General features: G+C 48.7%; 2 protein-coding genes across 2 annotated transcripts in view; both read left to right on the top strand.

The window, feature by feature from the left end:
• MEI1 (meiotic double-stranded break formation protein 1) overlaps window positions 1-1,475 on the top strand; it is a 75,841-nt gene extending 74,366 nt beyond the window's left edge. Inside the window, 3 exon segments of the mRNA XM_003783153.1 lie at window positions 589-720; window positions 907-1,019; window positions 1,430-1,475. Of these exon segments, the coding sequence (XP_003783201.1) occupies window positions 589-720; window positions 907-1,019; window positions 1,430-1,475 (291 nt within the window).
• A 1,504-nt stretch (window positions 1,476-2,979) lies between these two features.
• The window catches only part of CCDC134 (coiled-coil domain containing 134), a 19,819-nt gene continuing 5,692 nt past the window's right edge, over window positions 2,980-17,106 (top strand). Inside the window, exons 1-6 of the mRNA XM_003783152.3 lie at window positions 2,980-3,074; window positions 7,106-7,224; window positions 8,021-8,142; window positions 8,347-8,431; window positions 11,508-11,689; window positions 11,994-12,065. Coding sequence (XP_003783200.2) covers window positions 2,992-3,074; window positions 7,106-7,224; window positions 8,021-8,142; window positions 8,347-8,431; window positions 11,508-11,689; window positions 11,994-12,065 — 663 coding nt within the window. The 5' untranslated portion in view covers window positions 2,980-2,991. The remainder of the gene's footprint in view (window positions 3,075-7,105; window positions 7,225-8,020; window positions 8,143-8,346; window positions 8,432-11,507; window positions 11,690-11,993; window positions 12,066-17,106) is intronic.

Genomic DNA, 17,106 nt, shown 5'->3' with positions numbered 1-17,106 from the left:
AAAAAAAAAAAAATATGATGTTATGAGCAGTAGAGGAGATGTTAACTGGCACAGAGTAAGGGTCCATTGTAAGCAGTGAGGCTGTGATAGTGAAATAGATCAACAAATAAGTCAGTGGTTGGTGCGGGAACACAGAAAAATGTAATCGTTCCTCAGCAGTGAAGTTAACATTTTAGTTAACTAAAGTTAAACTCAACTTAGTTGAGGCTTGAAGGGTTAATAATAGGCAGAGAGGAGGAACAGTGTTGCAGGTAGTGTGGTAAGAACAACAGGCACAAAAACACATGATGGTGTGTCAGGGGAGCTACACAGTTCATCTTGACCATAAGAGTGCAGTGCAAGGCTCAGGGAGAAGGGAGCCAAGACAAAAGGGGTCAGTAGGATCAATTCTCTCTGGGCCTCACAGTTTGCCTTATTACCCAAGAACCCCACCCACCTACCAAGTCTGAGCTCCTTGGAGGCAGGGTTCTATAGGCTTTAAAACAGTGTCCCCAGAGTAGTGCTGAGTATAATAGGGACACAGGAGACATCTATGAATGAAGGAAACTCCAAATTACTGGGTGTTTGGGGCTTCTCTTCCTGGGCCAGTTTGTGCGGTACCAGAGCAGCAACATCCTCTCTCACGAAGAGGTGGGTCATATTCTGCAAGGTGTGACTCTGGCTGACCTGTCTACCCTCTCAAACACCACACTCCAGGCTCTGCACAGCTTTTTTCTGCAGGTGCGTGGGAAGGGGATGCCATGTAGCCACTGTGAGAATAGACTCTCAAGACCATCTTCTCTGTGGAGGGTGGGAGCTCTGGCCACAGCAGCCAATGGGAGGTGGGGAGTGCAGGGGTTGGGAAGCAGTTAGGGAGGGCCTATAGAGTAGGCTCTGAGAAGGCCTGCCTTCACTGACTTCTCTTAGATCCAGAGCAAGGGCCTGCTGGCTGACCATAGCATGGCCCAGACCTTGCAGGCCTCTTTGGAGGGCCTTTTGCCTAGTGCTCCCCTGGGCCAGGCGCTCCCACAGGACATGCTGTATCCTTTCTTGCACATGGGACCCCTGGCCAAAAGATTTGTAGAAAGTTGTCCAAACCCATTTGGCACAAGTGTTCCTCAGTCCAACACAGGGTGTGTGTGAGGCTGTAGCAGTGTTCAGAGGCCCTCTAGGGGGCAGCTGCTGTACCCCAGAGTCATTGCAGTCAAGAGGCCTGTGCATGGGGTAGAGTGCTTCTTCCTAACCCATAGGGGCTGCCTCTCAGGCTCTCCTTGCCTTTTCCATGTATAGCAACTATCTAGCGCAGTGGTTAAGGTCCCAATTTAGAATTCACCCACTATTCTTAGGAGTACTTCTTTGACCATTCTGCCTTTTTCTGGACTCTGGAAGTGTGTTCCCTTTATGGTCGGCCCCTCTTTTCTGTTGTTCTCCTCTCAAGTTTTGCTGCCAGCTGCCTGGGAGGGGTGGCTATATCTCTGTCCCACATCAGAGACTGACCTTCAGGACTTGACAGCCTAGAAACAGAACTGAGACCTGGAGACAAAGTTGGGAAATGGATGACAATTGAAGCCATTCATCTGGAGTCATTTACTCCATTGTTGAAATGCAATCAGGAAATAAAATGGTTCATTCACAGACCTGCATGGGCTCTCCAAAAACATTTCACTCTGGATTCATCGTGTCTCACTTGTGCTGGTTTCTGAACCAGTTGGACAGCAGATTATTTCATCAGGAGATTGATGGAGTCCTGAGGTAGGGTGACCAGATTTTAACATTTGTAAAGGGGGACAACATGGAGGGGGCGGGGCAGGGCAGGGCCTGACAACAATGCAAACTTTGATAAGCAGTTCTCGATAATCACTCTCAACAATTGTTTGTTATTATTACAGTTTAACATTATAAAATTAACAAAAATAATATAAAACTCATTCTGGCGAAATAGCCACATGGCAGCTGAAAACCGTATATTCCCTTCCTGTTCTCCCGCCCGTTCGTGCATTCTTTCCAAAAATTGGGACTTTTTAAAAACGCCCCGGGACGCGGGACAAATTGTTAAAAAGCGGGACGTCTGGTCACCCTATCCTGAGGGAGAGAGGGGGAGGGTTTGTTCTGGTAATCTTGGAGGAGCACCAGCTGGATGCCTCAGTTGCTCTCTGGATGCAGAGTCAGGCCTTCCTTAGGGCTGGAGGGGCAAAGAACGGGCACATGGATAGGGCTGCTCTGTTCCAAGTCACTTTACCTGCTGCCTCACCTCACGTGGAGGTGTACAGAGGTTTAATTTCCAGACAAAGCCCCTGCGGCTGAGCTAAACGGTCTCGGCCTAGGCAGTTCCCTAGTAGGGCGCCTCTGTTCCTTTCCCTCCCGCCTTCCTCAGAGCCTGCATTTACATAGCCAGGGAGCAGCTCTGTCTGCGCCCCACAACTGTGCCTGCTTTAGATCCGAGTTCAGCCTGGGCCTCCAGCTCCCTTTCCTCCTGGTAGGGCCCCAGTGCCCGGAACTGGGCACGCCCCCCACCCTCGGGTCGGGTTGTCCTGACCCTACGCAAAACGGGCCGGTTGAGAAGTTGGTATATTAGAGGGAAGAGCCAGGGATGAGTGCCGCACAGCAGGCTCTACTAGGTCCTTAAAGGGGAAAAAAAAGTGCTAGTCACGATCCACCAAAGTGGTCTTGGTAACTTAAGTCCAAAAAACGCGGGTCATAGATGACGAAACAGTTTTAAGGAGGGCACGTGTAGGGTCGCCGGGTCAGCTGACACGCCAGGAAGTTGGGCACAGACAGCACCTGCAGACTTACTAAACTTCCTCCCACCCAACTCGCAAGTAGGGGCATGGAGGGACACTGCCGGATCCGGGCACCGAGTGGGCGGGACGAGGCCCAGCCTGCAGCTTGGCGGACGCTCACTGGAGCCTGGTGGGGAGGGCGGAGCCGGAAGTGAGGTAAACAGTAGGCGTTCGCGGCCCGCGCTCATTGGCCAAGAGCGCGGAGTTGGTGGAACGGCGCTCTGCAGTTAGTATGCTGGTGCTCTCCCGAAGCGCCGGAGTTGAGTGTCTTTTCTACCTCGGGCCGGTCTGCCCTTTCCCACACCGTCCGGCCAGGTAGGTGGTGGCTGGCGTGCCGGACTGCAGGCACCTGGGGACGGGTTTGTAGAGACCAAAGGTCTCCAGCCTGCTGCAGGGCGAGGGGAGGAAGTTTCGTAGATCGGTTCTCTTCCTTGAAAAGACTCGCGCCTTCCTCTAGGAAGCCCCGAAAACTCGGGGGCTACAACCTAGGCCCGCCACCATCGAGTCACTTCTGCAGAATAAGGTCGAGTTTCGTGCTGAGTCCGAAAGAGCTCTGTGGACGCGCAGGGCGGGAGCATTGCATGATTGAGAGGCTGAGAAAATGGGAGTAACAGTAGAGAAAGCAAGACCTGCGGCCCCCCTCCAACCCCCCTGCCACCTGAAATCTGCTTTTTCAGCTTTTGTCTCCCACTTCTAACCTACTGCACTCATTGCTGGCTGTCTGGTACTTCCCTTTACCCCCAGATTTTGCACGAGATTCTGATTGCCTTGCGTCTGGAACAGGACGGTGGATGGGGGGAGGTACTCTTTCTCTAGACTTAAGTTGTCTAACCTGTGGGGAGTGGAGGATTTTCCAGATGACCTCTGCGTCCTGTCAATGTTTATAACTGAGCATCTCTCCCTGAGACAGGTGTCCTGGTAAATCAGTGGGCAGACCTGATCTAAGATAGCCTATGCTCATTTAGAAAGAGACGGAGGCGGTGACTCACACCAGTAATCCCAGCACTCTGGGAGACCGAGGCAGGAGGATCTTTTGAGCTCTGGAGCTCGAGACCAGCCTGAGCAAGAGCGAGACCCCTGTCTACACTAAAAATAGTAAAACTAGCCGGGCTTTGTTGTGGGTGCCTGTAGGCCAAGCCACACTGGAGGCTGAGGAAGGAGGATCACTTGAGCCCAGGAGTTTGAGGATGCTGTGAACTATGAAGCCTTGGCAGTATAGCCTGGGGCAACAGAGACTCAGTTTCAAAAAAACCAAACCAAACAAACAACTCCCCCACCCAGGAGCTGAGGTCACTGTGAAGTAATGGTCATTTATTTAGCGAGAGTAATAATCAAAGACTTAAGAAGTAATAGAGAAGGTTACATGGATAAAGAAAAAAACAATAGGCCAGATCGGTGGCTCACACCTGTAATCCCAGCACTTGGGAGCCTGAGGCCAGTGGATTGCCTGAGTTCACAGGTTTGAGACCAGCTTGAGCCAGAGCAAGACCTCATCTCTAAAAATAGCAGCGTGTTGTGGCAGGTACCTGTAGTCCCAGTTACTTGGGAGGCTGAGGCAAGAGAATTGCTTAAGCCCAGGAGTTTGAGGTTGCTGTGAGCTATGATATCTGAGCACTCTATACGGCAACATAGTGAGACTCTGTCTCAAAAAAAAAAAAAAAAAGCCAGGTGCAGTGGTCCATGCCTGTAGTCCCAGCTACCTTAGAAGGCTTGGGGATAGCCTGGGCCCCAGCAAGACCCCATTTAAAAAACAAAACTAAACAAAAATTCATGTTAAAAGCTCAGCTTTCCTAAGTAATCATTAAAACCCAATAAAGACGACACAGGAAATTACCTTGATAAAATGCAAAATCTTTGTTTCTTAGGCCAGTTACCTACCAAAAAGGTTTAAAAATTAAAAAACCAAATTCCCACAGTGTGATTGCTTTTCCTCATGAGAAGCTCATTTAGGTTATCTGAAGGTTGAACCTAATTAAAAGGTACTTGAATTTAATCAGACACAAGAAGAATATGTCTAAGGTTATGAGTATACACAATATTGTAAGGAATGTAAACAAGAAAATAGTACCTTGCGCAGGGGAATACATGCCTCTTGCAGAAAGCCATGAGAAATTCGTGGTTACATGGAACAATTCAGACACTCAATAAAAGTAAGCCACGGGCCCTGGCATGGTGGCTCACGCCTATAATCCTAGCACTCTGGGAGGCCCAGGCAGGTGGTTTGCCTGAGCTCACACTTTCAAGACCAGCCTGAACAAGAGCGAGACCTCATCTCTAAAAATAGCTGTGTTATAGCAGGTGCCTGTAACCTACTGGGAGGCTGAGGCAAGAGAATTCTTGGGAAGCTGGAAAGTTTGAGGCTGCTGTGCACCGTGACACCACGGCACGCTACCAAAGCCATCAGAGTGAGACTCTGTTTCAAAAAAAAATAAAAAACAAAAACAAAAAACCGTCAACCAGGTTGTAATCTGTAATCCTAGCATTTTGGAAGATTGAGAAGGGAGGATAGCTTGAGGCTAGGAGTTTGAGACCAGCCTATCTGACAAAGTGAGACCCCATCTCTACAAAAAACGGAGTGTGGTGGTGTTCCCTGTAGTCCCAGCTTTTCAGGAAGCTGAGGCAAGAGGATTGTTTGAGCCCAGGTATTGTTTGAGGCTGTAGTGAGCTGTGACTGTGCCATTGTATGCCAGCCTGGGTGACAGAGTGAGAACCTGTCTCAAAAAAAAAAAAAAAAAAAAAAAAAGATTTGAAGAAAATAGAAAAGGACCATGCATAGTGGCCCACACTTGTAATCCTAGAACCCTAGGAGGCCAAGGCAGGTGAATTACTTCAGCTCAGATGTTCTGAGAGCAGCCTGAACAAGAATGAGACCCCACCTCTAAAAATAGTCGGGCATAGTGGCAAGCTCCTATAGTCTCTACTTGAGAGACTAAGACAAGAGGAACACTTGAGCCCAAGAGTTTGAGGTTGCTGTGAGCTATGATGCCACCAACACTCTATTAAAGGTGGCAAAATGAGACTCTCCAAAAATAAAAAAAGCCAAAAGTACAAAATCAAATTATACTAGAAGAAAATATTGCTTTTCTAGGCCTTCAATACAGAGCATTTTGATGTCAGGCTATAATAGCAGAGGTAAAACCAGGGAAAACAGTTATAGGAACTGTTTGGAAATTTTTTTTTGCAGTTTTTGGCCGGGGCTGGGTTTGAACCCGCCACTTCTGGCATATGGGGCCGGCACTCTACCCCTTTGAGCCACAGGTGCCACTCTTTAAAAGAGAATTATCACTCCAGCCAAGCAAAAAAGTTGTACCCTCCCAAGGAGAGAAAGTGGAAGAGTAGAAGGCAGTGATGTATAACCTTCAAATCACATATTGAGATTTAGGAATGTGAACTGTTGCAGTATTCAATAAGTAATTGTGGGATGTTGCTGGAATAGCAACAGGTGTTGCTCTTGTGGTTCCAAAGTGAGTGAGTAGCAACCCTCTTACCTCAAGACTCCTCCATCTCCCTTCCCACCCTTTGTCTATTCTTCCTTTCCAATGACAGAAGTCAGGGATGGAGGAAATCCCAAAAGTTTCACATACCCCCTGCCTGCTTGGGCTTCCTTGATCTTCCAGGAAGGCTAGGATAGTGGCTACCCCTCTGTCTCCAGGTATGTGCCTCACCCAGGCCTCTCTCGCTGCAGTAGGGAGGTGACTTCCTTATCCCAGTTTTGTAGATAAGGAAGCTGAGACTCAGACTGGGCAATTTGCCAAAGGTCTCACAGTCAGGGGCAGGGGCCCACCTCTAGCCCAGAGCTCTGGCCACTGACTCCTGTGCTCAGAGCACCTTTGTGTTGCTAACATTTATCTTCCTTTCTCCCTCCTACTATCTTATGGGTCTTTTTTTTTTTATTGGAGACAAAGCCTCAAGCTGTTGCCCTGGGTAGAGTGCTATGGCATCACAGCTCACAGCAAACTCCAACTCCTAGGCTCAAGCGATTCTCTTGCCTTTGCCTCCCAAGTAGCTGGGACTACAGGCTCCTGCCACAACACCTGGCTATTTTTTGATTGCAGCCATCATTGTTGTTTGGCAGGCCCAGGATAGATTCGAACCCACCAGCTCAGGTGTATGTGGCTGGCACCTTAGCCGCTTGAGCCACAGGGCTGAGCCTATCCTATGGGTCTTTATTGCATGTCTTCTGGTCACAGGCCCTGGGCTGGGGAGTGGGCTTCAGGGCTTCCCAAAGCTGGGTTCTTGGTATTTGAAGGCTAGGCCATGCCAGGGGAAGTGGCAGTTCACCTGCACTCTGTGTATGTAACCCCAAACTCTAGGTCTCACTCCTTTTCTATCCATTACTCCTCTAGCTCCAGGATTTTGGATATGGACCTTCTTCGCTTCCTGGCTTTTCTCTTTGTCCTGCTGCTGTCTGGGACGGGGGCCACAGGCACCCTAAGGAGTTCCCTGGACCCACAGCTGGAGATCTGTATCCTTTGGGATTAGGGTTACTGTCTCTGAGCGGTCTGTGAAGTCTATACCCAGAACTCCTGAGAGATTCCAAGAATGGACAGGCCCAGCTGGTGGGAAAAGGGGAGAAAGGAAGGTTTTCAAGCCAGACCTTGAAAATGTTAGTTCTCTCCTGAGCCTCAGTTTCCCCATATGTTAAATGGAGATGAGAAGGCACATCTCTAAGGCTATAAAGGCTTGGTGAGAACTGCACCTGTGCCAGCACCTTGTGGCCAAGAGTCTGGGCAGAGACTCAGGAATTCTGGATTACTGGCTCATCTCCTCCCTGGTAGACTGGGCTACCTCTGGGTCAGGCCTTGTGGACATGAAGATGAGTCAAGACCAGTGCCCAGATTTGAGGAGTCTACAGGCCTAGGGGGAAAAAGCATCCAAACAAATGATGGTTGTACTCTGATCAGGGCTCTGATGGACCCAGGATGGGTCAGTTTTGAGATGGGACTTGAAAGGGTAGAAACTCATAGGGAAGGGGAGGGACATCCAGGTAGAGTAAACAGCATTCTGGAACAGTAGAGATGACAGAAGACTACAGTGAAGGAAAGGTGGGAGAGCCAAGCTCTGGAGTGCTGGGATCAGGCTCTTAGGTACAAAACTCTCTGTGAAATGCAGTGCAAGGCTTGTGTACTTCTCAGTTTGTTTCCTTCCTGGGAGGTCCCAGCCATGGACATCTGTGGCTCTTGCAAATACTTGCTGATGAGAACCACTGGATTGTTCAGGCAGGGCTATAGTTGCTGGCCACTTAACTTAATGCTGCCCAGACAAAAAGATGTTTGAGGTGAAGCGGCGGGAGCAGCTGTCAGCACTGAAGAACCTAGCACAGCTGAATGATGTCCACCAGCAGTACAAGATCCTTGACGTCATGCTCAAGGGGCTCTTTAAGGTGTGTGCAGGCATGGGGTAGTTCACAGCAGTCCTAGCCCTCGGTCTGGGCACCAATGGATGAGTAGGAATTTCCTGAGGGGCTGGTGTTCAATGAGGGGGGAACTGTACACACAGAGAGTTGAAGTAGGGTTTAAGTAAGTGGGATGGGACCAGTCTATGATGGGCTCTGCAAAGCCACTCAGACCAGGTGGGGTTCTCCCAGGTGCTGGAGGACTCCCGGATGATACTCATTACTGCTGATGTGCTCCCTGATGGGCCCTTCCCCCAGGATGAGAAGCTGAAGGATGGTATGGTTCCCAACCCACCCTCTCCTTTCCACTGCCCTGATCTTCTCTAGCTGCACCTTCCTTTCAGTTTTTGTCACTCTTTTTTTTCTCTTTGGAAATACCCTCTTGTGGTACCTTCCTGGTGATTCTCTCAGATGGATGGGTGTTTAGTCTGTGATTCTTCAAGCATTTCTGGGCTTCAGATTGAATTTCTGTGCCTCTGACACAGGTGTGTTCCCTTCTGCTGTCCTTTGCTTGGGGCAGAGGAACTGGGAGGAGCCTCTGTCCATTACTACTCCAGAAACCACAAGGATCAGTTAGTCACCAACCTGACCCTTCTTGTAGGGAAGGCAAGAGTTGTTCCCATGTAAAGAAGGAAAAGCTGAGGCCTGTCAGAGTGGTTGAGCCAGTGGAGCAATTACCAGCACTCTTTACTATCATTCTAATATCTTAAACCCTTTTTAGACAAGGCAGAAATAACAAGATAAAAAAAAGTTTGTGTTCCTTCACCCCCTCTAAGAATTTCTCTTCAGTTATGATAAACCTGCCCCCATTATGTGGCTGCATTTTACACATAACATTAACATTTCTTTTCTTTCTTCTTTTTTCTTTTCTTTTCTTTTTTTTCTTTTTTTTTTTTTTTGAGACTATGTTGCCCTTAGTAGAGTGCTCTGGCATCACAGGTCACAGCAACCTCAAACTCTTGGGCTTAAGCAATTCTCTTGCCTCAGCCTCCCAACTAGCTAGGACTATAGGCGCCCGCCACAACGGCCAGCTATATTTTTTGTTGTTGTTGTAGTTGGTTGTCCCTGTTGTATAGCAGGCATGGACTGGGTTTGAACCCCTAGCCCCGGTGTATGTGGCAAGCACCCCAACCACTGCGCTATGGGCACTGAGCCAACATTAACATTTCTTACATTACATTGTCTGAGAGAAGATGGTGGCAGCCCTCGAATATTGAATAGTGGAGACTTTACAAATATCAACTCTAATCTCTATTACAGCTATGGGGAAGGCACTGTTTCCTCTATTTTCCAGATAAAAAAGGACAAATGATTTGCCCTGGCTCTCCTTCTGAACTAAACTGACTCCTGATTTCCTTGAGGTTCAAGATTATTCTGAAGCCCAAGGCTCCCTTCCTGACATGTCTCAGATCCAACCTGGAATCTTTCTGGGTGGCCTGGCCAGTGCTGTGGAGGGTGAACTGGGCCCTCAGAAGGGCTGGCTCCAGTAGGGGCTACCTCTGAAGCTGTGGATTGGTTAGTATGTGTACTTCCTCTCCATGTAAAGAAGGAAAAGCTGAGGCCTGGGGTATTGCCACCTAGATGGACTCATGTTCCATGGTTAGCAGGTATATACAAACCTATCCTGGCTCGCCGCCTGTGGCTCAAGTGGCTAAGGCGCCAGCCACATACACCTAAGGTGGTGGGTTCAAATCCAGCCCGGGCCTGCCAAACAACAATGAGGGCTGCAACCAAAAAATGGCCAGGCGTTGTGGCGGGCGCCTGTGGTCCCAGCTACTTGGGAGGCAGAGGCAGGAGACTTGCTTGAGCCCAGGAGTTGGAGGTTGCTGTGAGCTGTGATGCCATGGCACTCTACCCAGGGGGACAGCTTGAGGCTCGGTCTCAAAAACAAAACAAAACAAAAAAAAACCTCTCCACAAAGACTGAGGGAGCTGAGTGAAAAGAGGCTGACAAATCCAGTTTCTCAGAAAAAAACATTTGCTAGGGCCTTAGGAAGAGAAGCAGCGTCTCACTCAGGCAGCTACAAAGCCATGATCTCCACACCTACTCTCCAGAAAACATCCTTTGTATAGTAAGCTCTTTTGGTAAAACATGTGCAGCTGGTCATGTCTTTTATGACCCCTGGAGAGGTTAGATGGACACCTTCGTGAGGGGTTATATGTGTCGTAAGCATTGTCTTAAGACCTTGCTACAGAATACCTTTCATATGGAGTCAAACATTAGTCATCATGGCATTTTTCACCTCAGAATGGTGTCGCTCTTGCCATGCAACAGGCTCTTTCCTGTAACACACTAACAGAGCTTAGTCTAAACTGACTAGTTGACCAGTGGAAGCACATTAGTGGGAAAATTTATGAAATTCATATGAGGTCTGTAGATTAGTTAATAGTATTATATTGCTGTTAATTTCCTGGTTTAGATAGTTGAACATTGGTAATATGAGATGATAACGTTAGAGGAACTGAGAAAAGGAATTTTGTGTTGTATTCTGTGGGTCTAAAATAATTCCAAAGTAAGAACTTAAAAAGCACTTAAGACAAAATAAAATGGAAAAAATTGGCTCAGCACCTGTGGTTCAAGTGGCTAAGGCGCCAGCCACATACACCTAAGGTGGCGGGTTCAAATCCAGCCCGGACCCGCCAAACAACAATGATGGCTGCAACCAAAAAAGAAAAAAAAATAGCCAGGCGTTGTGGCCGGCGCCTGTGGTCCCAGCTACTTGGGAGGCTGAGGCAGGAGACTCGCTTGAGCCCAGGAGTTGGAGGTTGCTGTGAGCTGTGAAGCCACCACACTCTACCCAGGGAGATAGCTTGAGGCTCTGTCTCGAAAAAAAAAAAAAAATGGAAAAAATTTTAAGGAAAAGTTCTGGCCTGTTCCTCAGCCCTTCTGATGGACCTGATTCCTCTCAGACACCTCAGTTGTGTTGACCCCAGGCCAGTCTGCACATGTGCACAGGTCTGAGGAGTCTAGCAAAGCCTCATGTGATGCATCAGCAGCTGAGTGCAAAGTAACATGCAGCTCTCTAATCCCCACAGCAAACAAATCTAAGCAGCAAGGTGTGCCTTTGGATGTGCAGCCCTGGGTTTGCAGCTCAAATTTGCTGCTCACTAAAGTCTCAGTTTCCCATCTGTAAAATGAGAATAACAGCCACTTCTTCTTCCAGTTATGAGGATTCAGTGAGCTGGTTGGTAGACATAAGGGTCTTAGCTTACACTGTGCACATGATCAACAGCCTATTGTCGGTGTGTGCTGTTCCCTTCCCTGTTTAGTGGGTTTGGCGGATGCATCTGTTCTCTGGAAGACGCCAGGGGCTGGGCATCTGCCCTGTCCACTCATCAGGGTCCTCTCTCTAGCTTTCTCCCATGTGGTGGAGAACACGGCCTTCTTCGGCGATGTGGTGCTACGCTTCCCAAGGATCGTGCACCACTACTTTGACCACAATTCCAACTGGAACCTCCTCATCCGGTGGGGCATCAGCTTCTGCAACCAGACAGGTGTCTTTGACCAAGGACCTCACTCACCTATCCTTGGCCTGGTAAGGACTGGGGCGGTGGAGGTCCGGGAGCCCTCTGTCTGATGGTGTGCCAGGAGCCTCACATCTGCCTTCAGTTGGGCCTGAATGTCAGGGCTTGGTAATGTTTTCTTTGTTGAGCTTTAGGGCACCTTGTATTATAGAAGCCCCATTTGAAGGGGCTCTGTACTGACAGGGGTCCCTTGGGGTCATCCCCCGGCCCATATCTGTCCATTTTGGGGCCCGGGGCTCAGCATGGAGGGCATGATGCTCTAATGAGCAGGAGGCAGAAGAAGGCAGGAGATGACCAACTTTTCCTCATCTGCAGATGGCCCAGGAGCTGGGGATCAGTGAGAAAGATTCTGACTTCCAGAACCCATTTCAAATAGACCGCACAGAGGTGAGTTGCTGGGGCCTATGCTTGACTGTTTGCTTTGTCTCTGCTGGGCCATAGGAGGCTGGAGCCTGCAGGGGCTTGGGGGCCTTACATGGTTTTGGGGAGCTTTGGGCTTGGAGCCAGACATGCCTGGGTCTGGCTCCAGAAACCATTGCTCACTCACTAGAGCCTTTGGCGCAAGTCACTGGTCCTTGTCTGTTCAAAGGGTATGGACCCCAGTAGTCATGGGCTGTGAACACACCCATCCCAACACAGAATGGGCACCTCACTTAAGGGGAGCATCAGGGCAGCCAGGGGAGGTCAGTCCACACTCTTCCCTGCCCTTGAGCTTCTAGCACAATCAGGGCTTCTATCCTCACTCCTGCACACACTCTTGTTCTAGGGCACAGAGGGCGGCTCTAAGGGCAGGAGGTTGTAGTTTGGGGTGAAAGATGGAAACACATACAATAAAGGGCAGAAAGGATAAAAGGCAGCAGGTTAGAGCCAGGACAGGAACGAAGAAAGAAAGGGCTACAGGTGGCTAGAGAAGTGGTCTGTCAAATCACTGGCTGGCCCCTGGTGTGCGTGTGTAGGGGGGGATATTCATTCTATGAGAGATCTGAGGTTTTACCCTGATTACAGGTCAAGCTAGCCAGCTACTCTGTCATAGACACTGACAGAGGTGAGATACCAGACTTTATTACAATGAAAGTGATAGCCAGACTATTGACCTAGTCGTTTTGGTTTACCTTGTTGCCCAGTTCCTATAGGGGTAACATGGAAGGGTCCAGGTGGATGCTGTGCGTGCAGTGGGTTTGCATCACAGTTGAGAACTGCTGAGCTGGGGAAGTTCACTGTTTTTATAGTGAACAGAAGCAAACCTCTCTTTGTTTGGGAGTAGACATTACCTCAGCTTTCAAAGTTGCTTGCTATTAACACAATCCTGAGACACGGCCCAAGTAAAGAGTGGGCTTTGCATTCTTGGTATACCCAACAAGAACATGCAGGAGTGCTCGAGTGGATCACCTGCCCCAAAAGTCTACTTGGTTTAACTTAAATTTTCCCATGAGTGTGCTACTTAGTCTGAGTACCAATCTGCTATTCACTCCCACCTGCATAAGAGAGTGAAGATTGACCCGCCTGTCTGTGATGTTATTGCCCCTAACTTTGGGGGACAATATATGGTCCCAAGCAGCCCTCATCCCCCACAGGGAGACATTCTGTGGCCCACATGCTGCACTTTGGGTGACCCAAATCAACAGTGTTTGACTGAGCCCTGAAGGCAGGGTCCCTGAGGAGCTTCAGCCTCATTTGCCCTACGGGGCATAATCCAAGGCCACTCTGGCATCAGGAGAAGTAGGTGAATTTATGTGAGATTGAAACAGCTTGTGCTGGCCTCTGTGCATGGGGTCACTGTCAAGAACTACCTCTGATGTCTTTAGGCACAGCAGAATAGTCCACCCACTCAGACATCCTTGTGAGTTTTCCTATCCTGTGGACAGGAATGACACACCCAGTACCTGGCCACATTGATGGCTAAGGCGGCCGTTAGGCTTGAGCAGACCCTAGGATCATTTTGCCAAGTGGTGGTGCTAGATGCTCAGGGACAAAGAGAACATTAGTTATCCTCCATAATTTTGGGGATGTGAGGTGTTCCATGTCCAGGTGCCAGGATTATTGCTATAAAATCCATGTGTTCCATCCCATTACTAGTAAATTCTCTCTTTCTCCAATCATTTCCTACTTTCACCTAGACCTTTCATTCAGAAATATCAGGTGTGAGTGGGACCAGGGCATTTTCCCATATTTATAGGGACCTGCTATATTAAATATCATCTTTGCCCACATGGGCCACTGCAAGAGCCCCACAAGCAGTCTGCTCAACCAGGTGGTCGTAATGTTCAGGCCCTCAGGTCATACCACTTCACCACAGGCTCTTCACCAGAAATACAGAGCCCTCTGCTGTGTGCCAGTCCTTAGATGGCAATGGCAGTGACGTGGACAGTGTAGGCTTGATCCACAGTTTGATTCTAGTTGGTCTTGTCAGAGAATGAGCCTCACTATGGGCATCTAAATGAGTGATCCAGACTATCAGGTTCACAGCCACAATGTGTGGCCCCAAAGGAGGGAGGGTGTCTTTGAACTGCCAGTTTGTAGTCTTCAGATGGCTAAGATACCACCTACAGTGAGTAATATAACACAATAGGCTGCTAGTATGTATCACCTAAAGCAAGTGTGATGGTGTTTAATGCAGGTCATTATCTAACTGGCCTTTATGGCAGTTAGTCTCCTAGCATTGTCACTGGGGCTGGGCAGAGGCTTCTGCCGCAGATACCTGTGTTACCCAAACCATTGCCAAGTTACATGTCTCACTAGGAGGATTCACCAACTCAGTATACAGTTGCATGCATGGCTGTGATTTACTACTGAGAAAGGATGCCAAGCAGACAAGGGAAAAGGTGGAGGGGATAAAGTCTGGGGAAACCAGACATGGCTTCTAGAATCTTCTCCCAGTAGAGTCACACAGGATATGCTTAATCCCCCCAGCAACTAGTGACAACATGTGTACAATGTGGTCTACTGGCAAAGTTCTTTAGAGACCTAATGCCCTGGATTTTATTGGAGCTGGTCATGTGGGCACTTTCTGTTTATCTTGTACCAAAATTGCAAACTCTCGGAATAAAACCATGTATTCAGCATAAGCCATATTGTTTGCACAAACAGTTGGGCACAGTGAACCACTCTTATCAGTTAGCCCTTTTGAAACGCAGGTTTCCAGATGCCAGGCAAGAGCTAACCTTGAAAGTAGGCTGGCATCTGACTATGTTAACTCTTCTCTGCACCACCATTAAGTTTTAACTTAGCTGAACTACAGTGAGTGTTTAGGTCAGTGGTTCTCAATCTTCCTAATGCCATGACCCTTTAATACAGTTCCTCATGTTGTGGTGACCCCCAACCATAAAATTATTTTCATTGGGAAAGTAGCAAAATAATGTTATGGTTGGGGTCACCACAACATGAGGAACCGTATTAAAGGGTTGCAGCATTAGGAAGCTTGAGAACCACTGGTTTAGGGGAACCTTTGAACTGAGGGCTATGTTGAGTCAGTGGCTTTGCTTTATGTGGCGGAGAGGGGCATATAGTTTGCCCTACTGGGGTAACTGCTACCCTTCATGCAGAAGTTAGATGACACATCCTTCGAGTTTGTTTGCTGCAGTTATAACCCTGATAAATAGCCTCAGTTACCCTACATAGCATCATCCAAGGCTACTGTGGCATCAGGAGAAACAGATGAATTTATCTCAATCAGATTGAAACAGCTTATGCCCCTGTGCCACATAAAGCCTGTATGCACAGGATTACTGTCAGGAACTACCTTTGAAGTTTTTAATGCTAGGCACAGCAGAATAGTTCACTACTGCCTATCAGTGGACAGGAATGACTCACTACTGCCTATCAGTGGACAGGAATGACTCACCCGGGTCAAGAACAGTCAGCACCTTGCATTCTTGTATATATAGCAAGAAGACATGAGGGGATCTCAAGGCCCTAGCAGGCTGTCTGACCCCAAGAAGGGGTCGTCCGTGGAGAAGATTAATTCTGTGATGCTGGCTTTTCTCACTCTGCAGGTCATGCACGCCTCACAGGAGGAGGGTGAGAACACAAGCCACAGAGAGCATGAGTGCGAGGATAAACTGAGTCTAGTTTCATTGTAATGTGCTCTACTTGGACATACCATAGCAGCAGCATACTTTTTTTTTTTTTGAGACAGAGTCTCACTATTTCACCCTTGGTAGAGTGCCATGGCATCACAGCTCACAGCAACTTCAAACTCTTGGGCTTAAGTGATTCTCTTGCTTCAATCTCCCAAGTACCTGGGACTACAGGCACCCGCCACAACACCCGGCTGTTTTTTGGTTGCAGTTGTTGTTGTTTAGCTAGCCCAGGCTGGGTTTGAACCTGCCAGCCTCCGTGTATGTGGCTGGCACCCTACCCACTGAGCTATGGGCGCTGCCCCCAGCAGCAGCATACTTTACCTTTCGTTGGCTGGAAACAGTTCTGAAACTTCACTCACTTTTTGATAACCAGTGTGAACCTATCTAGTAGCAGCAGCCCCATGTTTGCTCAATTCCCATCATATACTCTGTCCATGCTGGTGAGTAGAGCCAGCTCGTAATCAGGCTGTGTGTCCAGGGGGCTGGCCCCATCCTTGCTCTTCAGATGCGCATAGTCTGATAGGGGAGGCAGCAGGGAAATACAGTCCCAATCCATTGTGATCACTGACCCAGTGAAGGAGGGAAGCATAATGAGTTGGGGGACTCCTGAGGGGGAGCCTAGCCCAGCCTTGGCAGGTAGGTGGTGGAGGCTCTGGGATAAGTAAGCTGCTGGTGGACCAGCTGAGGGAAGGCCTTTCAGGGATTGTGTAAAGGCTAAGATGTGTGGCACATTTGTTTGCTCAGCATTTAGTGAGCTTCCTGAATGTACCCCTGGGGAAGCGGTCTGGTTCTGCTGTCCTGGGAGCAACACTCTAATTGGGGAAGACAGACAGTCAATTAAAAAACATATAACATGGGCTTGGTGCCCATAGCACTGTGGTGCCAGCCACATAGACTGAGGCTGGCGGGTTTGGGTCCGGCCCAGGCCAGCTAAACAACAATGACAACTGCAACAAAAAATAGCCAGTCCCTGTGGCAGGCACCTGTAGTCCTAGCTACTCGGGAGGCTGAGGCAAGAGTATTGCTTAAGCCCAAGAGTTTGAAGTTGCTGTGAGCTGTGATGCCACCGCACTCTACCAAGGGTGACATAATGCAACTCTGTCTCAAACAAACACAAAAAACATATAGTATGGTAGTTGGTCACTAGGACTATGGAGGAAAAAAGCAGAATGTTAAAGAATGCTTGGTAAGGTGGGGGTATAGTTGCTATTTCAGGGGGAGGGAACCTGTTTTCTTTTTTTATTTTTATTTTTTTTTATTTTTTTTGAGACAGAGCCTCAAGCTGTCCCCCTGGGCAGAGTGCCATGGCATTACAGCTCACAGCAACCTCCAACTCCTGGGCTCAAGCG

Source organism: Otolemur garnettii, unplaced genomic scaffold, assembly GCF_000181295.1.
Source record: "Otolemur garnettii isolate 467f Iridium unplaced genomic scaffold, OtoGar3 scaffold00007, whole genome shotgun sequence".
Classification (NCBI taxonomy): Eukaryota; Metazoa; Chordata; class Mammalia; order Primates; family Galagidae; genus Otolemur; species Otolemur garnettii.
This window is presented reverse-complemented; position numbering and strand designations above follow the sequence as displayed.